The sequence below is a fragment of the Chiloscyllium plagiosum genome, unplaced genomic scaffold (genome assembly GCF_037043375.1).
Source record: "Chiloscyllium plagiosum isolate Xiang-an unplaced genomic scaffold, Cpla_swu_hap1 HiC_scaffold_45, whole genome shotgun sequence".
NCBI lineage: Eukaryota > Metazoa > Chordata > Chondrichthyes > Orectolobiformes > Hemiscylliidae > Chiloscyllium > Chiloscyllium plagiosum.
In genome coordinates, this window is record NW_028270183.1 from 8,216,047 (window position 1) to 8,242,657 (window position 26,611).

General features: G+C 43.3%; 1 protein-coding gene across 1 annotated transcript in view; it reads right to left on the bottom strand.

Moving 5' to 3' along the window:
- Positions 1-6,677: 6,677 nt before the first annotated feature.
- The window catches only part of LOC122552262 (complement C3-like), a 124,903-nt gene continuing 104,969 nt past the window's right edge, over positions 6,678-26,611 (bottom strand). Inside the window, exons 34-41 of the mRNA XM_043694949.2 lie at positions 25,722-25,809; positions 21,858-21,947; positions 20,369-20,474; positions 18,098-18,187; positions 16,624-16,710; positions 13,741-13,824; positions 8,563-8,698; positions 6,678-7,023 (exon numbers count right to left, since the gene is read on the bottom strand). Coding sequence (XP_043550884.2) covers positions 6,882-7,023; positions 8,563-8,698; positions 13,741-13,824; positions 16,624-16,710; positions 18,098-18,187; positions 20,369-20,474; positions 21,858-21,947; positions 25,722-25,809 — 823 coding nt within the window. The 3' untranslated portion in view covers positions 6,678-6,881. The remainder of the gene's footprint in view (positions 7,024-8,562; positions 8,699-13,740; positions 13,825-16,623; positions 16,711-18,097; positions 18,188-20,368; positions 20,475-21,857; positions 21,948-25,721; positions 25,810-26,611) is intronic.

The window sequence follows — 26,611 nt, forward strand, 5'->3', positions numbered from 1 at the left end:
GAGAGAGAGAGAGACATAGAGGAGCTATGGGCTGCTCTGAGAGAGACAGAGAGAGAGAGACATAGAGGAGCTATGGGCTGTTCTGAGAGAGAGACAGAGAGAGAGAGACAGAGAGGAGCTATGGGCTGCTCTGAGAGAGAGAGACAGAGACAGAGAGGATCTATGGGCTGCTCTGAGAGAGAGTGAGACAATGGGTGATGTGCTGGATCACCATGACTCAGGAGAAAGGTGTGGCTGAACGGGGTAACCTCAGCAGGTGTGCATATTAAACCCACACTCTTGATGTCCCTTTGCATTGCAAACCAGCCATCCAGCCAACTAAGCTAACTTAACCATTGATAAAGTGCAGATCAATGTAACAGCTTTACCTGACAGAATTAACCAGTGCACCAAGCGTTGTTTCCTCTTGCGAGTGCATTCTGTTGAAGGAGTGCTGATTGCCTGTGTGTTTTATGTGTATGCCTGGCTGGATGGCATGCCCATAATTTAAAAGAATCTGGAGAAGAGAAGCTTATGTTTTGGATAATTGTCTTTTTCTCATGTTACAACACACACATAAAAATTGTCTGAAAAAGATCAAGCAAACATTTCAAGATTGCCACATTTCAAGCAGGCAGCTCACCATCACCACCTCCGGGGGGGCAACTAGGGACAGGCAATAAATGCTGGGCCCAGCCAGCCACACTCACATCCCATGAGTGAATACAGCAAAAGTGCTAGAGAACTGGCATGATTTCTATATTTAAATAGGATAGAACATATGGAGTCATACAACACAGAAACAGACCCTTCAGCCCAACACACGCTGACCAGGTTTACGAAACTGAACTCGTCCCATTTGCCTGCATTTGACCCGTATCCCTCTAAACATTTCCTAACCACTTACCCATCCAAATGCCTTTTAAATGTTGCAGTTGTACCAGCCTCCACCACTTTCTCTGGCAGCTCATTCCACACACGCACCACCCTCTGCGTGAAAACGTTGTCCCTTAGGTCCCTATTAAATCTTTCCCCTCTCACCTAAAACCTATGCCTTCTAGTTCTGGACTCCCCCATCCTGGGGAAAAGACCTTGTCTATTTACCCTATCCATGCCCCTCATGGTTCTATAAACTTCTATAACGTCACCCGTCAGTCTCCGACACTCCAGGGAAAACAGTCCCAGCCTCTCCTTTATAACTCAACGTCTTTGTAAATTTATTTTGCACCTTTTGCAGTTTAATAAATATTCAGGGAATTAAGAACCAGTCAGCTTAGGGGTAAGCACTTAATTAAATTACTATAGTGTAACATGTATAATTAAGTCATAGACTAACCACTGATTCACTATTAATAGACTGACTGGAAAGAAAGACAGAGACCCCTTAGAGTGTTATAGAGGTTTACAGCATGGAAACAGGCCCTTCGGCCCAATGCCGCTCAGTTTTCATGATTAATCTAGCCCCATTTGCCTGCATTTGGTCCATATCCCTCCATACCTATCCCATCCATGTCCCTGTCTAAATGATTCTTAAATGATAAAATTATACTCATCTCCACCACTACCTCTAGCAGCCTGTTCCAGATACTCGCCATCCTCTGTGTGAAAGAGTTGCCCCTCTGGATCCTTTTGTATCTCTCCCCTCCCGTTTTAATCCTACACCCTCTAGTTTCAGACTTCCCTACCATGAGGAAACGCTGTTGGCAATCTACCTTATCTATGCCCCTCATGATTTTCTACAGTATCACACATCGTGATGGTGTCTATACGTCTTAAAGGGGTAGTGTCCTTTGTATAACATGTTGAGACAGGGATAAGGAGGAATTTACTCTGGCAGAGGGCAGTGAATTCTTTATCGCAGAGCACAGTTGAGGCTGGGCCATTAAATATCTTTAAGACTGATCAGTGAGGGAATCAAGGGTTATGGGGAAACAGCAGAAAAATAGAGTTGAGGATTATCAAATCAGGTCTGATCTCATTGAATAGTGGAGCAGATTCGATGGGCTGAATGGCCAATTTCTGCTCCCATGTCTTATAATACAACAGGTATAGCGTGATACATAACACAGCTGGAAAAACAACAGGCAGATCCAAGTACAGAGATTAATTCTATTCAGCCAAATCTATTTGCTAGATAAATGCGAGGTCCAATGTGCATCCATAAAACACTCCACTTTTTATGGCCATTTTTTTACAGTTTGACCGCGCACCATGAATTCCTGTGGTTGTTCGCCACCTAGTGGCTAAAACTGCACTACAGCAGAAATACAAGGTTCACATATCGGCACTCCCAGATACACACCAAAGCCATGACATGGAGTGATCGCCTTTGTGACTCCTAGATTAAATGCACATCACCATCATGTCTTTGATAATAATCCACACATTACGCAAGAGGTTTGATCCCTGGTCTAAATATTTCTAATCCATCTGTTCTGAGATGTTATGCCTGGAGCAGGTGGGATTCAAACACACCTCCTGGCCCCGAGGTAGGGCTGGTCCCTGGCCTGAGATAGCTGATCATTGAAATTATAACTTAGCTGAGGGAGAAGATCGATGAGACTTGCTGCTTTTAAATACTATCTTGTAAGACAGAGGCCAGGGGTTTCAAAGATGGGGAAGTCTAGACCCTTAGACAACGTCAATAACTGGAATACTTGGACAATATTTCGTTCACTTTTCTCATCACTATGACATGAAAAAGGAATTGGCTTAGCTCATTTGGCTGGATTGTTGATTTACAGGGCAGTGTGACGCCAACAGCGTGGATTCAATTCCCATCACCGGATTGAGGTTACCATGAAGGACAATCCTTCTCAACCTCTTCCCTCGTCTGAGGTCTAGTGGCTCTCAGGTTAAATCACCACCAGTCGCTTCTCTGCAATAAGAGGGCAGCCCGTATAGTCTGGTAAGATTATGGCGACACACACACACCCATGATATGAAGAAGAACAAAGAGCAGAGTGTTGGAAATGAGTCAGGGAAACCAGCAGGGATCCCATGTCAGGGGCTCTGCTTGAGTGAGGCACTAATCATGTACTTGACTGGTGAGTGCTAGATCTCTGCCGCCATTGAGGACCCATGGTGCAGAACTCCCACTCCTGACAACCACTGGACAGTCAGAGACTGGCTGTCAATCGCTCATTGGCTCCAGTGGGAGTAGTGTGGCTGCTGCCGGTAAAACACCCATCAGAGATGGGACTGAGGCCACAGGGGACAACACACTGTCCGTTATTTGGAGGTGGTCATTTAGGTCAGTGATTCTCAACTGTTTTTTGGCCATGGTCCCCCTTAGGACCCTTCTCAGGTTCCAGGGTGCCCCTTTCAAACAGGGTAAGCATTCCACTGATTACTGCCAACCCTTTGTTACTGCCAAGGAACTCGTGGGTAGAACTATTTCTGAAAATAATAAAAACAATCATGAGGCACTTCTTACAAGGAAAATGGATGCAAGAACCTTTGATTGAATACATTGACATGGTGCAGTCTGACTCTGAAGTGATGTTTTGTGGGAGGAGCTTAAGCAATTAATTCACCAGATGCGCCAAATTCAAACCATGTGTTGGAAAGATATGACAAATAGGAGAGAAACTATTGACTTCAATGAAGGTTGTTGCTTGGGTATTTCATTGGTTCAGCCATCAGAAGCCTTGGGGCTCCCTTTCTCACAGTTTTCAGTCTGTGACCCCCTTCAAATGTGCCAGGGCCCCTGAGGGGCATTGAGAATGGCTGATTTAGATCGTTTGCGACACAGAGTGAAACCATACTGAAAGCGCACATTCAATTCCTACACCGGCTGAGGTTGCAATGAAGGTCCCACTTTCCTAGCCTTTCTCCTTGCCTGAGGCATAGTGACCCTCGAGTTAAACTCACCACCTATTGTCTCCCTCTCACGACAGAACAGTCTCTGGAACAAATATTACTTTCCATTATTCGGCACTTCTTTATGCATAAATGTCCCTGCTCTGACATTGTGTCTGTGCCTTATTTTGTCTCTCAGTGTAGCCCCAAGTTTAGCTACTGTTACATGAGGCATCACACAACAGAGGATGTACCATGGACTGATGTCTGTGTTGAGAGCCTTCTGCAGGGAAGAGGAACCAGGTGCACTACAGGCTGCTGGGGTTCTGCTGACACCATTGCCCCCTCATCCTAAAATGTCCCTTTCTTCCCCCAGCCTCTGTAGCCAAAAGAGCTGGTGTGAATGAGGTGCTCAGTAAGGACTGGGGCAGGTGTAAAATGGGCAAATGCAGTCAGGATGAGGAACCCCGCAGGTCCATGTCTTGCATGGGTCTGTGTGTAACGCTCTTATCTTTTTAAATGTCCTCACACTGGTGGGCCCTGCAGCTCCTCTCCCATGGGTCCAGACATTTGCCATGGCCACTGTATGGAGGGGCGGTCACAGGCCTTTCCCTTCCTGTTGCAGACCTTCAATTTCCAGCACGATGTAACACATCAGCTGACACTTCTCAGCCAATGGCTTCTAGCCTCCAGTTGTGTGTTGTCAGTAAGGTCCTGAACATCCAGATGCCCTTCCTGATAACTCGTAGCTTTGCACCTCTCCAGCTCCCCACTGTTATGAAGGTGTAGAAGTGTACTGTACCTTTAAAAGAGTGAAGGACTGAGCAGACACAGAGTGCTGGAGAATTTACAATGTATCATTTGATCCAGCAGCTAGCACTGGCTGAGTTGCTATGAAACAAAAAAAACAAATTCGAATTTGGACAATCGGTTTAAATTATATCCCAAAATACAAACCTCTAATCAAGTTTGAATTTAGTATATTGACAATATGAAAAACCAATGAAACAATCCAATGCTTTGGGGTATAGGATCAGGAAAAATTGAACAGTTGGGAGGGGAACTGTCAAGCCACCAACATATGCAGACTGCCCAGAGAGGAGCTCTCTTAAAGGTACCATAATCGATCAGTGACCTGTGAAACAGAAATCTCTAAGAAGAAAAGAAGACAGAGAAACATACAAAGAGAAAATTCGACAGCTGATTGGTTTTGAAATACGAATTTTTTTTTGGTAAATCTTAATTGGGGGTTTATCAGACTAGTATTATAGAGAGGAAGGTAAAAGATAGGTTAGAGAAAGTGGTTGTAAACAATTGTTAATTCATTATTCTCTGTCAGACATTTAAAAATAAACTTGTTAATTTTTACTTTAAACAGTGACCTTTAGGATAGTTTTTGGCCTTTTGAATTTTAACAGTTGACAGCCCGGGTTAAATCGTTTCTGTGTTGCTGGTTTAAATTAGTGGGGGTGGGGGTGGGGGGTTTACCCTGTGTCGTAACACCACTCAGACTATCTGACGTCACACTGCACTGACCCACCATCTCCTCATAGCCCCTGGCCCGTGAAGGTGTGATCTTACCCTGTACCTTCCTCCCGTGGCCCCCTTCCTCACCCTATCCAGGGGGGTCCTGACCGTGTGTGGATGCACATGACCCTCCCACATGACCTATGCCCCCACCCATCCATACTTTACCATATTGCAGATGTTATTGCCCCTCTTCAAAACTGCCATCTCCCTCCCCTGCAACCCCCACTCCCAAGGAACACAGCCCAGCCACTGGAAAATGGGATTAGAATTGGTGATTAGAATGGAAAGTGGGCTACATCACCAGTGTCTCATTCAGAGGCTCACTGAAGATGTTACCTAATATGGTGACGAAACATCTGAAAATGAACCTTCCAGCTCAACGAGCAAACCTACATCCAGAATAGGTGATTGCTTGTTTTTGACTGGTGCAGACTTGATGGGCTGATGCTAGAGACCACTCCGACACCAATTTTCAAGGTTTTCAAATTGGTTGCTGAGTTTCTTTCCAATGGCAGTGGACCCCTTGATTCCCCACCCGATCCTGCCCCCTCGGTGACTTGACCAACACACACCTTCTGCCCACCACCCCAACTCCCTCCAACCACAGCTGGCCACTATGGGACCATATGGCTGTGCGAGCCACTCCCTGGACTGCAGAGACACAGATCCCTTCATTGATGTAGTGCACGGTGATAAAGCAAGATCCCTTTGACTAAGGGCTACTGACCAGCAATGCAGGCTGCCTCATGGTGTGGCTGTGCCCAATTAGCATGGCAAGGCAAGGAATGGATGGGGCAAGCAAGCAGGAAGGCACTCAATGACTGAGTGCTGAGAGAGATGAAAGAAGAATCTAAACGTTGTTAATGAGGTAGATTGGATTGTTCACGAGACACTTATCAAGCTGTAATGGCAACTCGCCACTGCCCAGCGAGAAACTGGCCCCGTCACTGGTCAAAACCATAACAGGTGGAGTGAGATGCTCCAGGCATCACAATGGACTTCATTGGATTTCTCACTTGATTCTGCTACAAATTTCCGCAAGTCGCTGAGACCTCAAGATTCCAAATGAGTGTTTGTGTATTGATATACAAAGTGTCAAAAAAACCAATCAATTTGCATGGAGAGTGTATAATATTTATAACATAGTCAATGCTGCACACAGAATATCAGTGTAAGGATGAGATAAAGATGGTTGCATGGGTATATGAACAGGAAGAGTTCAGAGGGACATGGGCCAAGTGCTGGCAAATGGAACGTGGTTGGCATGGACGAGTTGGACCGAAGGGTCTGTTTCCATACTGGACAGCTCTATGACTCTAAAATACTAGACATACTGATAAAAAAATGTCTTATAATTCCCTTTGCAATTCAATTTCTGTGTCCTTTATTTCATCAAATGTCACAGGGTCAGGTTTTACAGCAAGCTATCTGGCTGTATATTGCCCCTGTAATATTTTGCATAACTTGAACTGAATCTATTTCCACGTCATTTGATATGTGAGTAGAAGGCTTGATTTATTCTGGATGACCAGATGCAAACAATATTTGTTACAACCATCATTTAAAAAAAATTAATAGTCACAGCCGTTAACCATTAAAGTTTCACGGAATTCCTCTAGGTCCTGACAGAGTCGAGCATTTTGTCGATTTTGGCACTGACCATTATTTGGCCACCATTCTATCCACGATCCATGTCCAACCACATAACGTACCCTGCAATCAAGAGAACCAATAATTATGAGGAAGAAATCTCACCGTCCCACACTGATATTGTACACTTTCTAAATATAAAAGAATTTGCAACAAATACACACATTACTGTAGCAAACATCTGTGGTGAGAGAAACAGAGTTGATGGTTTCATGATCATTAATACCAGATTTTTTGTTGGACTGACTTTAAGTTCCACTATCTGCCTTGGCAGGATTTGAATCCATGCGCCCAGAACATTTCTTGGGTTGTTAGATTAATACTCTAGCAATCACATCACTGAGGCATCACTTGGTCACTCAGTATGTGGGTGTTGGGATGCGTATATGTGTTGCACTGTATGTGAAGTGTCTGTGTCTATGTGTATATGTGAGCAGGAACTTCAGTGGAAAATTGGGTAACTTGCAGTTTTGAAATGTCAATGTGTGTGACTACCCTGAAAAGTTGAACTAATTTTCGAAGACTCGGACGTCGGTTAATTTCAATCTGAACTGAAGACCTTCCACCAGTATATGGCGTCAACAATTTGATTTTGTTAACAAGAAATCATGACGAATCATCAAAACCCATCAAATTCTGAGGAAGAGTCACTGGATCCAAAACATTGACTCTGATTTCTCTCCACAGATGCTGCTAGACCTGCTGAGCTTTTCCAACAATTTCTGTTTTTACATCAAGTTCTATCTTTTATTTTGAGATCCTCAGTTAACAGGGGCGCTATCCCTTTCATCCTTTGCTTAGAAAAACATCCTGTCTGCAGAAGCTGTTCTGCGAGTGTGTCTCTGTTTGGGATTAAGGACGTGTAGTTCTAATTCTGGATTATGCCCAGAGGTCAATCAGCACTTATCACTTGTTAGAAGTTTAATGTTATAAGAAGCAGATCATTTTGAGTTCATTAAAACGAAACTTTAAGAATTAGAGGAGTAGCACAAAAAGGAATCATTCCTATTTTGATGACTGAGTCAGCACAGCTAACACTGATGGGCTCAGTGGTTAGCACTGCTGCCTCACAGCGTCAGGGACCCAGGTTCAATCTCAGCCTTGGGCGACTGTCTGTGTGGAGTTTGCACATTCGCCCCCTGTCTGCGTGGGTTTTCATCCAGGTGCTCCGGTTTCTTCCCACAGTCCAAAGATGTGCAGGTTAGGAGAATTGGCCATGCTAAATTGCCTGTAGTGTTAGGTGCATTAGTCACGGGTAAATATAGGGCAGGGGAATGGATCTGGGTAGGTTACTCTTCAGAGGGTCGGTGTTGACTTGCTGGGCTGAAGGGCCTGTTTCCATACTGTAGGGATACTAAAAATATCTAACACTGATGGGGTCAGGGGACTTGATTATTGGCATGTTCTTCCATCTCAGTCATAACAACCCAATGTGCATCTCACTTTTTGTCTCTCATCAAGAATTAGAAAATCACATGTTTTGGAATACAATATCACAGACCAGAGACAATTCACTTTCCAAAGTTAATTGATGTGGCTTATTAAGAATTGTAAAAGTGAATGATGCAAAACAATCACATTAATTCAGAATTTCCAGCTTACTTTGTACCATCTTTCCACAAATCTGATAATTGTCCCATCAGTAGATAGTCTTTTTCCAATTCCACATTAAATATTTCCTCACAATTGGCGTGAGTGATTAGCTCTCTATCTTGTTCGGCCACAACATCATCAGTGCCTAAAAACAAAATGCATGATGTCAAATAAAAGGTTATTCTGATTGACGAGATCTCCAATGCATGAGGGCTTGGTTGCATGTGCTTAACTGGCAATCCAGATGTGGCTGGTGCCATTTGCAATTATTAAATATTAGTTGATAAAAGTACATACTGGAACACCCACTAACTTCAAGTTCCCCTCCAAGCCACTCATCATCCTGACTTGGAAACATATCACCGTTCTTTCACTGTCAAAACCCGGGAATTCCCTCCCTAAGGACATTGTGGGTCAACCCGCAGCAGGTGGACTGCAGCGGCTCAAGAAGGCAGCTCACCCCCCACCTTCTCAAGGGGGCAACTAGGGACAGGCAATAAATGCTGGGCCCAGCCAGTGACACCCACTTCCCACAAAAGTGAACAAAAATAATTGCCATTGACCACATATAGAGTCCTAGAATGCTTACATGGGAACATAGGAACAGGAGGAAGACATTCAGCTTCTGGAGCCCAATACATTGCAGAAAGAGGCTATTTGGTCCATCCTTTTTGCATTCATTCTCTGCAAGAACAATTCAGCCAGTCCCTGTCGCCTGCCATTTCCTCGCAACTATGTTTTTTTTGCTCTCCCTTCTGACACGATTATCCAATTCTCTTTTGAAAACCACGTTAGAATCTGCCTCTGCACTCTTAAGACAGTACAGTCAACATTCTGACCATGCCCTGGGTCTAACATTCCTTCTCATGTCACTGTTAGTTCTTTTCTATTCCCCTTATATCAGAGTGCCTGCGATCTTGACTCCTTCGTTGACAAGCGCGCCTTGTTTCCATCCACACCGCCTGGCCCTTTATGATTTTCAAACCCCATCAAATCTCCTCACAACTTGCACTTCTCCAAAGCGACAATATGTGCCTTGAAGAGGGATTTGTTCTGTCTTGGTTCTGTTGAAGGGGTGTGTTGTAAAAATGTGTTTGCTCCATGGAAAACAGAGTAAATAGTTTTGAGTTCTTTTAACTCGACAAAAGAAACAACAGTCAGGTTCATTCAGATCCTAGGGTCACACAGCACGGAAACAGACCCTTCAGCCCAACCAGTCCATACTGACCATAATCCCAAACTAAACCAGTCCCACCTGCCTGTGCTTGGCCCAAATCCCTCCAAACATTTCTTATTCATGTACTTATCTAAATGTCTTATAGGAATGTCTCAGTACGTTTATTTCGTACACATTCATACACATCTGTGTAAAAAAGGTCCTCTTGTGTCTTTTTTGCAAAATCTTTCTCTCTCACCTTAAAAATACGACCCCTTGAAATCTCCCAACCTAGGGAAAACATACCTGCCATTTGTGTTATCTATACCCCTCATGATTTCATCAACCTCTGTAAGGTCACCCCTCAACCTCCTACACTCCAGTGCAAGAGATCCCAGCCTATCCAGCCTCTCCTTATAACACAAGCCCTGCATTCCCAGCAATATCTTGGAAAATCTCTTCTGAACCCTCTCCAGCTTAATAATGTCCTTTCTGTACTAGTGTGACCAGAACTGGACACAGTACTCCAGAAGAGGCCACACCAATGTCTTGCACAACCTCAGCATGACATCCCAACTCCTACTCTAAGCATTGAAGGCCAGCATGCTACATGCCTTCTTAACCAGCCTATCTATACTTGTTGCAAACTTCAAAGAATTATGTACCTAAACCCCTAGGTCTCTCTGTTCTACAACACTACCCAAGATTCTGTTTGTAACTGTATAGGTTCTGCCTTAGTTTGTTTTACCACAATGGAATATCTCACATTTACTGAAATTATCTGCCAATCTTTACCCCATTGACCATTGATCAAGATCTCTTTCAACTTTGGGTAACCTTCTTCACTGTCCACTACACCACCAATCTTGGTGTCATCTGCCTTCTATATTCTCATCTAAATCATTGATATTTCAGTTGCTGAAGTTGGGCAGTTTGGAGTTGAAGCTGCTAGATACAACTCTCTCTCTGCTGCTCGATTCACTCTTTCAGTTTCTCCTTTCTCCTGGACTAGAGGAGATAGCAAGTGTTTTGCTGAATTTGAGCTTTATCAAGGGTGTGTTAATGGAATGCTGCTACATTGCAACAGTTGATGAGTAGCAGTTAAATATGTTATTTTGTTATATCAATAGAGTTATGCTGAGGAAGGGCACTCAACCCAAAATGTTAACTCTGATTTCTCTTCTCAGATGCTGCCAGACCTGCTGAGCTTCTCCAGCAACTTCTATTTTTGTCTCTGATGTACAGCATCGCAGCTCTTTCAGTTTTTTATTTCCTCTTCTAGTTGGCTCGTTATATATTCTGGAACTTTCTCCATATTGTTACTGTTCCTGGTATCTTCAAAAAGCTTCCTCAGAACTTTGCTTTCCAATCATGCTTTTGAACCGGTTCAATGAACACTTTAGAAAAATACCCCTAAAAAGCAAGCTGTATGCCAAAGACATATGAGGTAGGCAGCAAAATCTATCCTTTGTCATTGCATTTCATTGTGGTAGTGTTTTTCCTAACCCTCAAGTTAATTCCAATCATTCAAACTATGATCTTGGATCAAGAAAAGATTGATTTATCTTGCCATCACAGTCATGAAAACATGTACATCCTTTCTATGACAGTCTTGGGTTTGACTTGGTAGAAGAAGAATCTAGTCTTCCACAAAGGAAATTCTTCCCTGTACTCTGTTTGGTTGACCATAACGATAAAGAATGTCTCCAGTGCAGGAGGCCATTCAACCCAATGTACTCTACAAGGGAAGCTCTGGTGGAGTAACTCTCTCCTGCTCTTTTCCCCATAGTTCTGCCAATCGTCTCTCTTCAGACAATTGCCCAACTTCATTTCAAAGCTACAATTGATTTTGCTCCCGTGGGTAATTAAGGATAGGCAGCAAATGCCGATATTATCCAGCAGTGCTCACATCTCAAGATGTCTCCTTACTTCAGGAAAGATATTATTGCCATGGACAGAGTGCAACAAAGGTTCACCAGACTTGTTCCCAGGATGGTGGGACTGCCCTTGGAAGAGAGGCGAAGGTGAGGACTGCAGATGCTGGAGGTTAGAGTCGAGATTGTGATGCTGGAAAAGCACAGCAGGTCAGGCGGCATCCGAGGAGCAGGTGAATCGACGTTTCGGGCAAAAACCCTTCATCAGGAATGAGGAAGGACTTCCTGATGAGGAGGTTTGCCCGAAACGTCGACTCCTCTGCTCCTCGGACGCTGCCTGACCTGCTGTGTTTTTTCAGCACCACACTCTCGACTGCCGTATGAAGAGAGATTGGGCAAACTGGACCTGTATCCTCTGGAGTTTCAAAGAATGAGAGGTGATCTCATTGAAAGTGACAAAATACTTAGAGGGACGGACACGATAGATTCAGGTAAGCTGTTTCCAACCGTTGCGGAGTCTAGAACTGGGGGTGCAATTTGAAAATAAACTGTGCAAGATGACGAAATTTTGCTTTGTGCTGAGAGTTGTGAAGTTTGGAGTTTGCTGCCACTGAAGACTGTGGAGCTTCAGTCTTTGAGTCTCTTTATAGTAGAGATTAATAGGTTTCTGATTACCAGTAATGTACAGGATTATGGGTTGGATTTGGAGATGCCAGTATTGGACTGGGGTGTACAAAGTTAAAAATCACAACACCAGGTTATAGTCCAACCGGTTTAATTGGAAGCACTATCTTTCGGAGCACTGCTCCTTCATCAGGTGGATTATGGGGACGGGGTAGGTAAAAGAAATCGTATTGAATGGCAGGACAGATAAGATGGGCTGAGTGGCCAACTCCTGACCCCATGTTTCAAAAGAATAGAAAAAGTGTAAAAATGAAGGAAGGTTTTTCCTCTCATTTTGACTCATCTTTCCATGAGCAACTGAATTAACTGAAATCGTAAATTTGAATTGTGTTCTGACTCTTTAGAAAGTTTTTGCCTCCATTATTTGAAGGTTGCTTTCTTTGAACATTTTCTTTACCAAATAATCCCTCCTTCTGTCAAACTCTTGGCCACACTCCTTCTCCTCCTACTCTCAATGACGGCTCACATCATGGCTGGCTTCCTCTCCTCAGGTGCTGCTCCCCACTCCCTCTTAAATCTGCCAGCATCACATCACACATCTGTCCTCGCAAACGAACACCACTTTCTCTTTCATAGTCAAAGAGCTTGAAAGTGTGGTCGCCTCCAAAATCAATGTTGTTTCTTCCAACGCGTGGAAATGACCCTTCTCAAAGTCACCAATGACATTTCATGAGATGGTGACAGCGATGGATTCTCCCTCTTCATCTTCTTGACATGTCTTCAGCCTTTGATACAGCCAATGACACCATCCTTCTCCCCAACACCTTGTGCTCACTATCAGTTGAGTGGGACTCTGTGCCTCAACAGTCCTTATCTATCACATCATCGGTACAGACTCATCTACCAACTTTTGACTGATCCCATTCCTGTGATGTACTTTCTGGAGGTTTCACTCTTGAAGGTGTTAAATTAATGTTTTTGTATGCATTTGTTTCCATTCAACTTTCCATATCTATAGTGGAAAAGCTACAACTAAAGGTCCAATGTTGTGCGCATCATTGTACTGCCTGGATTAAAGAGGTAAAAACAATGACTGCAGATGCTGGAAACCAGATTCTGGATCAGTGGTGCTGGAAGAGCACAGCAATTCAGGCAGCATCCGAGGACAGGCAAAATCGACGTTTCGGGCAAAAGCCCTTCATCAGGAATAAAGGCAGAGAGCCTGAAGCGTGGAGAGATAAGCTAGAGGAGGGTGGGGGTGGGGAGAGAGTAGCATAGAGTACAATAGGTCAGTGGGGAAGGAGATGAAGGTGATAGGTCAGGGAGGAGAGGGTGGAAAGGTGGAAAAGGAGATAGGCAGGTAGGACAAGTCCGGACAGGTCGAGTTACTGGAGGTTAGAAACGAGGATGAGGTGGGGGAAGGGGAAATGAGGAAACTGTTGAAATGGATGTCCCTAATATCAATGCACATGGACATTGTTTACTTATAGTGTGCTTTCTTTTTTTGAGTTGACTAACATGAAAACAACTCACCTTGTTTTATCACAATCAAAACTGTAATTTCGTAGTTTATGTAATTGTCTCTCTTTTCCTTTTTGTGGAATCTTACTTTGTAAACTAAAAGAGATAAAACGGAATTTAAAAGAATGCTTTACATTTTGACCTGTGTATTATTAGTACTGGTGAAGCTGAGGTTGCGCTCATGTGTGGTCAAGATTACAATGTTTAAGCACACACACCCCCTTTCCCCCCCAATTAGACATATGACGTCAATCCCCTGTTCCAGATCAGCAAGCTTGGATCTGGACAATCAGAGGGTGATATCAATTGTTTTGGCTTCCTCCAGTAAGGAGCAGATCATTCCGAATGCATTCTGGGAGAAGTCAGACTGAGACTTTAATGAAATTATTTTTTTTCCCATTCAGCACAGAACGTGTAACACATCGCTTCGGGGGAGACACACTTCAATGCCACACACATTTACCAAATGGCTTGGCTGTCATTACTTCACAAGATTTCCTCCTGTGTCACTCACTGAGTTACCGGAGATTCAGAGATAATCCAGGACTGTCATGGCCCAAACTCTGATGGGGGGGGGGGGTGATATCATACAATAATAACATTGTCACACAAGCGTGGAGGGGTAACGAAAGCCAGCCAGCTCTATGGCCACCCTCCCAAATAGTGAATCATAGAATCCCTACAGTTTGGAAACAGACCCTTCGGCCCAACAGGTCCACACCAACCCTCCTAAGACTAACCCACTCAGACCCTTTCCCCAACCTCTATTACTCTACATTCCCCTGGACTAATGCACCTAACCTACCCATCCCTGAACACTATGGGCAATTTAGCGTGGCCAATTCTCCCTAACCTTTGGACTGTGGGAGGAAAGCAGAGCACCCGGAGGAAAACCCACACAGACACGGGGAGAATGTGCAAACTCCACACAGACAGTTGAAGGCTGGAATTGAACTTGGGTCCCTGGTGCTGTGAGGCAGCAGTGCTAACCACTGAACCACTGTGCCACCCCTTGTGAGCTTCAATATCAGCCATCCTGTGGCAGGTATAGATTAGACATCATTTATTTCCCAGCAGGATCACCTCATTTCTTGTGAAACTGGCAATTTCTGGGACAGCAGGGATGGGCAGTAAGGGTTGGCCTGACCAATGAGTCCCCACAGCCTGTGAATGAGTAACAAAAGAAGAAGTTGCAATTAGGTGGTCACTCACACTCTTGAGGGATCTTAAGGTGATCGATCAGGATTTGAGCTATAGGGAGAGGTTGAATAGGCTGGGGCTGTTTTCTCTGGAGTATTGGAGGCTGAGGGGTGACCTTATAGAGGTTTATAAAATCATGAGGGACATGGATAGGGTAAATAGAAAAAGTCTCTTCCCTGGGCTGGGGGAGTCCAGAACTAAAGGGCATAGGTTTAGGGTGAGAGGGGAAAGATATAAAAGGGACCTGAGGGGCAACCTTTTTCACGCAGACGGTGGTGCATGTATGGAATGAGCTGCCAGAGGAAGTGGTGGAGGTTGGTACAATTGCAACATTTAAGAGGCATCTGGATGGTGTATGAATAGGAAGGGGCTAGAGGGATATGGGGCGGGTGCAGGCAGGTGGGACTAGATTGGGTTAGGATATCTGGTCAACATGGACAAGTTGGACCAATGGGTCTGTTTCCGTGCTGTACATGTTTATGACTCTGTGAGAAGGAACCTAGAATGACCTTTTGGTATTATCATTAGACTACTAATCTAGTGACCCAGGTAATGTCCTACCCAGATTTGAATCCGAGTTGGTAGAATTTTGAATAGAATTGTTTTTTAAAAGTTAGGAATTACAAGTCTAGTGATGAGATTTGCTGTTTATCAGGTGAAACCGATTGACCCACTAATGCATTGTAGGGAAGGATACATTTGGCCTTACCTGATCTGACCCAACATGTGACTCCAGTTGACTCTCAATTTAAAGGGGGGATCTCATTGAAACATGTAGGATTCTGAAGGGGCTTGACAGGGTAAATGTCTGGAGGGTGTTTCCCCTCATGGGAAAGTCTAGGTCCATAGTCCCACAGTGGTTAGCACTGCTGCCTCACAGCGCCAGAGACCTGGGTTCAATTCCTGCCTTGGGCAACTGTCTGTGTGGAGTTTGCACATTCTCCCCATGTCTGCGTAGGTTTCCTCCGGGTGCTCCGGTTTCCTCCCACAGTCAAAAAAACTTTGCAGGTCAGGTGAATTGGCCGTACTAAATTGCCCATAGTGTTAGGTGAATGGGGTAAATGTAGGGGAGTGGGTCTGGGTGGGTTGCTCTTCGGAGGGTCGGTGTGGACTTGTAGGGCCGAAGGGCCTGTTTCCACACTGTAAGTAATCTAATCTAATCTAGTAAAGGGGTGCTGATTTAAGATTGAGATCAGGAAGAATTCCTTCCCTCAGAGGGTTTGGAACTCCTTGTCACAGACAGCTGTGTGAGCATGAGTCCTTGAGCAGTTTTAAGGCTGAGTTCGATAGATTCTCGAGGAATCAAGGGTGACAGGAAAAAGGCAGGAAAGCAGACATTAGGAGTATTGGGTCAGCCATGATCGTATTAAAAGGCAGAGTCAGCTTGAGGGGCCAAACAACCACTTCCTGCTCCAACTTCTGATTGCTTCTGATGGTCTCTTAACTGCCCTCTGGGTAATTAGGGATGGGTAACAAATTCTGGTCCAGCCAATGATGCCACGTCCCGTGAATAAAACTAACAGAATAATCTTCAGCCTTACAAGTGTCAGTATTCCAACCTAACCATAAACTTGTCTCTATTGATCTAATATTTGATCAAATTCTTTTGACCATTACAGATACAATACCATCTGAAAGAATCCGTCAAAAAGACTGGTCAGATTTACGATGCAGAGTGCTGAATGATGAACTTACCATAATCGATCTCATGTTGACATGATTTTTCACTACGGTCTCTGTAACTGACTCGATGTGTCGGCATTTTAACTGACAAACAACTTCCTACAAATGGAAAAGAAATAGAAAGTGTCATCTGTGAACTACCGCGATGTTCCAGTTCAAAGTTTGCAAGTAACAGATTGAAATGTAAGTGAAAAACTTTGAGTGGTCAGCTTCCTTCCCTGTTTGTTTAACACTATGGTACTTCTAATTTTACTGACAAATGCCACACCTGTGATATCTGCTCTGGATATAATCTTTTTTTTTTAATTCCCTTGCCAAAACATCTTAGAATGATTTCCCAATAAAGTAGTGTGGATGTTGGAAATATGAAGCAAACATTGGGGAATGCTGGAGAAACTCAGCAGGACTAGCAGCATGTGCGGAGAAAGAAACAGAGTTAATGTTTCAAAACATAGAAAATAGCAACAACAGATGGCCATTTGGCCCCTCCGGCATGCTCCACCATTCAATACCATGTTTCCACTTTCGTCCCATAATCTTTCATCCCTATAGCCTGAAGAACTGTATCTATCTCCTTCTCGAGTTCAATATTATTCTTCTATTATTATTTTTGGTCACACTGGACATAAAACAAGAGAGTTTTCTCTCTCCACAGAAGTTGCAAGAGTTATTGAGTTGTTTCTGCGTTCCCCAGTGTTTGCTTCATATTTCTAATATCCGCAATGTTTTGCTTCTCATGGGAATCTTTCCAAGATGTTTGGGAAGGGAATAAAGAGAGAGATTGTATCTAAACCAAATATCGTAAGTGTGCTATTTGCCTGCAAAATTAGGGTGCGTGGATTGATGCACTATTAAGGTCAGAGCTTTGTGAACTGCCTTTAAAGCACCCCTGCAATGCAGGTAATGAAAAGGGTAAAGTTTGTGCCTCACTCTGAGTGCTTGTAGCTAACAACCACTGCTAAAAGTAATCAGGACAAAAGTGCTTCAATCAACCTCCAAAGCCAAATATCTTGAAGTTGACCATTCAATATCAGTTTTAACATTACTGATGACACCCTCTCCAGCAGTCAGAGAATTCAACTAGCGACTCTTCAATTTAGAGGCTGATCTATACATCTTTTTTTTAATTTTAAGCTTTTTGGATTAACCTCTTTTTTCCCATCGGTGGGCTTGTGTGCTACATTGCTAAATCTTCCCATGTTCGTACTTTTTTTGTTAATTCAAGACAGTCTGGTTAAACTGGCTCCTTTCAAAACATAGGTTCATTGGGGTCTGGGAGAAAGGCATCACCATGGGGAAGCATCCTTCTTAAATTAACCTTGTAGCCATCTGAGAAGCTGAGTAAACAAACCCTGGGGAGGTAGTTCATCCCTCGTCACTCGGGAGCTTAATAATTTTAGGCATCCCATCCGAAAATACAACAAATTACAGAACCTTGACTAGGGATTGATCACAATGCAGTATAAAACTAATAATTGAACCTTACCTTCTACACATTTGCAAACGTCACCTTCACAGATTTTGCTCAGCATGGCACTGCTTTCATTGACATTGTAGAATTTACTGCAACTATTCTCTGCATGTAAGTAATGAAATTGGCATGAATATAGTGTAGACGCATTGAATAAAAGTTACATTAACAATTCATTCACCATTTATCAGAACACTGAAAATTGTTTCCCTCAATGACGCCTTACGTTTTTTAATCAACACAATCGAGAACACAAGCTCTTCTAATATTAACTCCGGATTTACTTTCAGATATGCTAATTGACCTGAGCGGAAAACAGTGATCAAATTCTGATGAACTCATGTTGATGATGGTTACATGGAGATCCCCAACTTTGATATTCTCTCTCTGAGCATTGAGTGATGTGTTAATGCAACGATTTTAAGTTTTGCAGTTGGATGCGATTTTAAAAATAGGTAATTGTTATCTTTTGCGACACCACCCTGCGTTCATTGCTCTATTGTCCTCATGATGCACAGAGTGGAATCTTACAGGACTCTGAGCAATGTGGGCTGTGAAGAGATTGATGGCAGATAAGCCCATGCCATCCTCGCAAACACCTCACTCCATCTTTTCACAAGCAACATGGTAGGATTCTCGCTGGGCAGTGGCAAGATGACAACTGAAGCTTATGATGGATCATGAAACACTTTTTTAAACAGCCCAACTCACCTCATTAATATTCAGACTCCCTATTTACCCAAATTCATGCTGTCAAGAAAACACAACAGGAAGTGGGGCCTGGTTGATTCAGCTCGTCATTTACATCAAATTACTTTTTTTATTATTCACAGGACCAGCATGTTTTGCCCATCCCTAATTGCCCAGAGGGCAGTTAAGAGTCATCCACATTGCCGTGGTTGTAGGCCAGTTGAGGTAAAGATGGCAGAATTCCTTCCTTGTTGGGCATCAGTGAACCAAGTGAGTTTTCCCCTAACAGTCGTCATTAGAGTCCTGAATTTTATTCAGTTCAAATTCCACAAGCTGCCATAGCAGGATCTGAACCCAGCTCCCTGGAACATTACCTTGGTGTCTTCACAGCCCAATGATAATCCCAGACAGTTACTGCCTCCCGTCAAATGACAAGCTGCACGTCTCCAGTGGACAGATTGACACTGACTGAGGATGTAGATTAGAGTGGTGCTGGAAAAGCACAGCAGGTCAGGCAGCATCCGAGGAACAGGAAAATTGACGTGTCGGGCAAAAGCCCTTCATCAGGAGGGGACAGTACAGTGTGTGGTGACCAGGGTGAGAGAATGGGGCTGGATGTGCGAGAGAGTGTCAACAATCCCAACTCTGTGTCATGGGCAGTCTGGCTGCTGTGCCATCAGTTGTCAACAAGGGCAATATTATATTGAAAGATGGCATGGGAACAGTATTTTAGCAGATGTCTGCGATATGGCAAGTTGTTTAGGGAAACGGCATGTGATTTGATTGGATTTTAAAATTATTAATGGCACTGTTTTGCATGCTAACCAGACAAATAATATGTACATCAGGGTAATAAAACAGAACGCAGAATATGATGGTACAGCTACAGAGAAGGTGCAGAGAAAGATCAACTCGAATGTATGAGAGGTCCATTCATAAGTCAGATAACAGTGAGGAAGAAGCTGTTCTTAAATCTTTTGGTTTGTGTTTTCAAACGTCCATATCTTCTGCCCAATGGAAGAAGGTGGAAGAGAGTATATCCGGGGTGAGAGGGGTCTGTGATTATGTTGACTGCTTTCCCAAGGCAGTGGGAAGTGTAGATGGAGTCAATGGATGGCTTGTGTGACGGACTGGGCTGTGTTCACAACTCTCTGTAATTTCTTGTGATCTTAGGCAGAGCCGCTGCCATACCAAGGACTGCTGCATCTGGATTGGATATTTTCTATGGTAGATCTGTGAGAATTGGTTAAGAGACATTGTGGACATGCTGAGTATTCTTAGCCTTCTGAGGAAGTAGAGGTGTTGGTGTGCTTTCTTGATGTAGCGTCGATGAGGATGGACCAAATCAAATTGTTGGTTATATTTACTCCTCGGAGCCTGAAGATCTGGTAAGATGGGGCAGAGATTGAACATGATGGATGCCATGGGGCAGATGGTAATTAATGAGGTGACTTTGGTAAGATAGGATGAGAACTCAATAGAGGTCATGGCGAGAAACCCTTCTTCTGTGGTTTTCAAGTACTTCACCTTTTTCTACATATCATCTGAATTCCTATTCAAGAGAAAACAATTTGAATCAGTCCTGCAAGTACTCACCATCATTATAATATTCATAAACTTTGACAGAAGCTGGTTGAATAAGTCCAACTCTGTAGAACTGATGTACTTTGAATCCCAACTGAGTGTCTTCTGTGTGTGAAACCTAATGTAATTTAAGAGAAGGTATCAGAACACATTTGATCAATGAAATATTAGCCTAAAGGATTAATCATGTGAAATGAAGGAAATAGTTTAGCAATATTGGAAACATAATTCACCTAAAAATCATCAATAAGGCATTGTTTCAGGACTGGTAAAAGTAAACAAAGCTTTACATTATGCAAGTATGATTGAAATTTGCAGCACCATTAATTATTAACACAGTCATAATTAAATTCTAATTTTATCAGAATACCTTCTAATTTCCAAAACCTAGTGATACATTAAAATTAAAATTCATCCTGTTGATGCCTTAGGTGCTAAAACTCTCAACATTTTCACTTGGAGCTTGGGTTCGAATTTAGCAAATACTGCAGATTTGAAGGTATCTTTCCTGAATGTGTTGTACAGTAAATGATTCTATAAGGAGCGCAGTTAACTCAGTTGGCTAGTTTGAGATACAGAGTGATACCAACAGTGTGAGCCCAATTCCCACGTTGGCTGAGGTTACCGTGAAGGATTCTCCATCTCAGTCTCTCCCCTTGTCTAAGGCATAGTGACCCTTAGGTTAGACCACCAGCAATTGTCTCTCTCCAATAAGAATGCAGACATTCAGTCTGGTAGGACAATGGTGATGTTATCTTCACCTGATTCAATAAGCTTGCCTCATTTCTAATAAGTAAACAGTCACAATTTGGCTAAACAAACATCCTTTCTCAGCACAGCCGGTCAGGCAGCATCCGAGGAGCAGGAAAATCGACGTTTCGGGCATAAGCCCTTCCTCATTCCAGATGAAGGGCGAATGCCTGAAACATCAATTCTCCTGCTCCTCGGATGCTGCCTGCCCTCCTGTGCTTTTCCAGCATCACTCTAATCTTCGACTCTGATCTCCAGCATCTGCAGTTCCCATTTTCTCCTATTCTTGCTCAGCAGGATGTGAAGGGAAATGAAGTCAGGGTATTTTTCTGAGGTTTTTGGAGGGGGCAAGTTTGCTCAAAATTTACAAAGGCTGTTCAGGGATCTCTTGGAAGTGGACACCCAAAGCATCTTGTTGGCAAGTAGTAAAACCATTTGCATCAAATACTTCTGAAGGAATGAACAGTGTTTACATATTATTGCTATTCAAAATCATGTCTCTCATCACAGTCCAAAATAAACGGCCACTTGGATGCTATACCCAAGTTTGAATTACACAGTGAGAGGCATTGTTAAGGTCTCTAAACTGCCCAACTGGATGAAAACCAGGTGGGTCAGCAACTAAAATAGAGTGTGTTACCTGCCTATCCCCTCCCACCACAGCAACAGTCTCTGATTCGTCAAAACCGTTAACACCCTGAGGCTATCCTCCTTCATTCTCATAATGATCAAGTTATGAATGGCCTCTTACCGAATTCAGATAAATGATCAGAGATCCTTGTGCTGATAATGACTTGTCCAGCTCGTAACTCGATATATATCTGTCAACTCCATTCTGTAGCTGGAAATAAACAGGCTAAATGTCAGTACATTATCATTTGCAATACATGCACCAAGGAGACAGTATAGTTGTACATAATTTGCACATGAAGTTTTAAGACAGGTACAGAAATCCAACATCATTCCCAAAAGCCTCAAACCAACTTCTGATTTTTGAAAAGAATTCTTTCACGGGATGTGGGCTGGCATTTTTCATTCATCCCGAACCATCCTTGAACTGAGCAGAATTGCTCAGCCATTTCAGAGGACAGTTCAGAGTCAACCACATTGAGAGTCTGGAGTCATTTGTAGGTCTGGTTGTGCAAGAATGGTAGCTCAGAGGTTAGCACTGCTGCCTCACAGCGTCAGGGACCCAGGTTTGATTCCAGCCTTGGGTGATTGTCTGTGTGGAGTTTGCACATTCTCCCCGTGTCTGTGGGGGTTTCCTCTAGGTGCTCTGGTTTCCTCCCACAATCCAAGGATGTGCAGGTTATGGTGGATTAGCCCTGGGAAGTGCAGAGTTACGGGGATTAAGTAGGAGGATGGGTCTGAGTGAGTTGCTCTTTGTAGGGTTAGTGTGGACTTGGTGGGCCGAATGGTCTGCCCCCACACTGTAGGGATGCTACGATTTCCTTCCTCACCATCAATGCCAGCTTCATGGTAATCAGTACTGAGGCTAACTTCCTTTTCCAGATTTAGTAATTGAATTTAAATTGAACCTGTGCTCTCTGAGTATTAGCAAGTATCTCTGGATTAATGCTCCAGGAACACGACACTACAATCTCCAAGAGGTAGAATTCTGACTGTGGAACATGAATTGATAGTAGCCCTGACCCTAAGAAAGTCGGAAAGGAACACTAGGCCGAACTACAGGCACAAAGGGGAATGATGGGAGAAGCACTATCTGGGGTTGGAGGGTAGCCCGATACGAGGGCCAATAAGAAGAGGAAGAGCATTGATATGGGGTGAGCCTGAAGGGCAAGTGAGAAAGCAACAACTACAACATTTACAATTGCTGATTCTTTCATGTTCAATTCCACTTCATGTCCCATGGACATTGCTTCTCACCTCGTCTTTCACCAGGAGGAGAAAGGGCATGCTTAACTGCAGGTCAAACATCTATCTTCAAATTGCACATCATTCAACTGAGATCGAATTAATTGTGGCTATTTGGACAGCAGGCAGAAATTTGTTTGGTGCACTTTCAACATTCACTTATCATTGCAAAAACAGTTTCTATTCGGATTTTAATACTAGATCAGAATACATGCTATAAGTTGAAGTATACAGATCTAGAATGAAATGTTCGAGAAATGCAGGTACTGCTGCAACGCTGTTCTATTTTAATGGATAATGTTGAAGGGTGTTTCGGTCTTTGAAATTCATTTCCATGGGATGACTTAAACACAGTTCAGTTAGAAATTAAATAATTTATTCAGTCATTCATTGGTTTTTGTGATTAAATCCACATTCTAATTTCAGTAAACACAGAATCACAGAGATGTTATGGGGGCCATTTGGCCCTTTGTGTCTGTATTGGCTCTCCAAGTGAACATCATACCCTCATGCCATTCCCCTGGCATAGCCTTGCACATTATTTATATGTAAATAATCATCACAGCCTTCCAGGATGCCTCTTTTAAACTATATGACTCTCCATGATCTTTGTCTGACACTATTATTCCTTCATTCGGCCCACACTGATTGAGATGCCAAATTTATAAGCTTAGATCCTCACTACTGCATTGACCACATCCATTATTACTTGGATCACCCTTCCCTTTTCCACTTTTACCAAAGACAAGGTTCTCCTCACTTCTCTCAATCTGCAACCACAGGCGAAATCCTGCACCCTCCCCATGGTACACTGGCAGTGTTTGGGGGCTGCAATTAATTTGGCAGAAAAATAATGGACAGGAACCACTATAAGACCTTCCAGCTCAGTTCAGATTTCATCCAGCCACCGCTGATATATAAAAACATATGAACTAGGAGCAAATGTTGGCCATTTAGCCCCTCAATCCTGCTCCGCCATTTGATATCCATCATCATCTCCAAGTCTACTATATCAATCTTCTTTAGCATCTAACTTATCCTCAGTTAGCAAATATAAGCCTCAACTGCTCAATCTCTCATCACAAGAAAAGCCTTTCATTTGCAGAATTAATCTCATGTATCTTCTGTATATTGTCTCCAACACAACTCCATCCTTCCTCCAGTGAGGGGACCAGAATTGTGTGCAGGTTTGATATTGCTTCCGACTTAGTATCAAACAGGAGACTGGTACATTTGTTAGTGAGTGCCTGGTTTAAAGACATTCTGTGTCTGATTAAGGAAGCTGGCAGGAGGGGATTGGTGAGATTCATTGACACCACCACCCCCTCCCCTGAAAAATCTGCTGTCGTCTCCACACCCCCCCCCCCCCCCATCAACCATTCCAAGACCTTCCACTCCGCTTCTGCAAACCCTTTCCCACCATCGCTCATCTCTGTCTGTGTTCCCTCCTCGAGCTGATGTTCTAGGTGGCTACCAAACTAGCAGCAGCCTCTGAATCCCAACATCGCTCATGAAATAGACTCAGCAACCTTTTATTGACTAACCAGTACTCAGTGGCGTCCTAGACCTCAGGCCTGAGTAACAGAAACTGCAGCTCTCCAGATGATAAGTAAGATCCCAATGGTTCCATAGAATTCTGCCAGACCCTCAGTCGTAGCTACTAGATTGAAAGATTTCATCTTTGTTGTGCCACTAGTGATGGTGTGATGAAACCTCCTAATTTTGGATGTAACAGTTTTTTTTTTAACTTTTGATTCAGTCTTGTTTGAGGCATTCATAAAGTCATAGAGTTATACAGCACAGAAACAGAACCTTTGATTCAACCCATCTATACTGATCAAATATCCTAAATTAATCTCGTCCCATTTGCAAACATTTGGTCCATCTCCCTCTGAATCTTTCCTATGCATGCACAGAAGCACAGGGGTGACATGGTGGTTCAGTGGTTAGCAGTGCTGCCTCACAGCACCAGGGACCTGGGTTCAATTCCTGCTTCAGGTGTCTGCCTGTGTGGGGTTTGCACATTCTCCCTGTGTCTGCGTGGGTTTCTTCCAGGTGCTCTGGTTTCCTCCCACAATGCAAAGATGCGCAAGTCCGGTGAATTGGCCATGCTAAATTGTCCATAGTGTTAGGTGCATTAGTCAGGGGTAAATGTAAGGTAGGGGAATAGGTCTGGGTGGGATACTCTTTGGAGGGTCAGTGTGGACTTGTTGGGCTGAAGGATCTGTTTCCACATAGTAGGGATTCTCATCCAGATGCCTTTTAAATGTTATAATTGTACCAGCCTTCACCCTTTGTTTTGGCAGTTTATTCCATACATGCATGAAAAGTTGTCCCTTAGGTCCCTTGTATATCTTTCCCCTCTCACCCTAAACCTATACCCTCTAGTTCTGGACTCCCTACCCCAGGGAAAAGACCTTGCCTATTTATCCTATCCATGCTCCTCATGATTTTATAAACCTCTATAAGGTCACCTCTCAGCTCCAGGGAAAATAGTCCTAGTCTATTCAGCCTCTCCCTATAGCTCAAACCCTATTCTAAAAGTGAGCTAACCAATGTCATGTAAAGCCACAATATAACATCCCAACTCCTATACTCAATGCACTGACCAATGAAGGCAAGCGTAGCAAACAACGTCTTTACTGCCCTTCTGCCTAGGACTCCACTTTCAAGGAACTATGCATTTACAACTCTAAGTCCTTCTGTTAGCTGTTCCTTATAAATAATAACAATGTCTTACCGAATTAAGATCTTCCACATCTGGAGTAAATCCTGTCAGCATGGAAATGTCTATAATGGCCATTGTGGAATCGGAGACACCAAGAAATCTTTAAAATGCAAGTTATTACAATTTTACTGACAAAGTTAACAAAGGAACAACATGATAATCATTGCCACAATTGTTTGACAAAATAAGCAGAAGAACAGCATGATAATCATTGCCTTTTATCTACAGAAATTGTTGTTTTTAGATCAAAGTCTCTGAATTTTAAAGCCAGCGTCCAAGTTCATGAGGTAATTGGGAAGGTAAAAGGAATGTTGGCCTTTACTAAGGGAATAAGTATAAAAATAGGCAGGTTTTGTTAAAACTCTATCACGCACTAGTCCACCGCTGGAAATCTGTGAACAGTTTTGGTTTCCTCACCAAAGCAAAGATACATTGGCAGTCCAGAGAAGGTTCATTGGCTGATTTCAGGTATCAAGGGAGTGTTTTTTGAGGAAAAGTTGAGTAGTTTGGGCTTGTACTCATTGGAGTTTCGAAGAACGAGAGAGGGATCCACTCAGTGAAGCATACAAGATAATTAGGGGCTTGATAGGGTGGATGCAATGGGATGTTTGAATATGTGGGAGATGCTAGGGGTGAAAGACATCATCTCAGAGTAAAGGGTCACACATTTCTCCTGGACAGAAATAAGCAGAAATGTCTTCTCTCAGAAGGCAGTGAATCTGTGGAATTCTTTACCACAGAGGGCTGTTGACGTTGGATTATTAATTACACGGAAGATAGAATTCAAGTAAGCAAGGGAATCAAAGGTTAAGGGTAAAATACAGGTAAGTGGAGTTGAAGATTATCAGATCAGCCAAGAGCAGACTCAGTGGCCTGCGTCTGCGTCTGCATCTTACAATCTC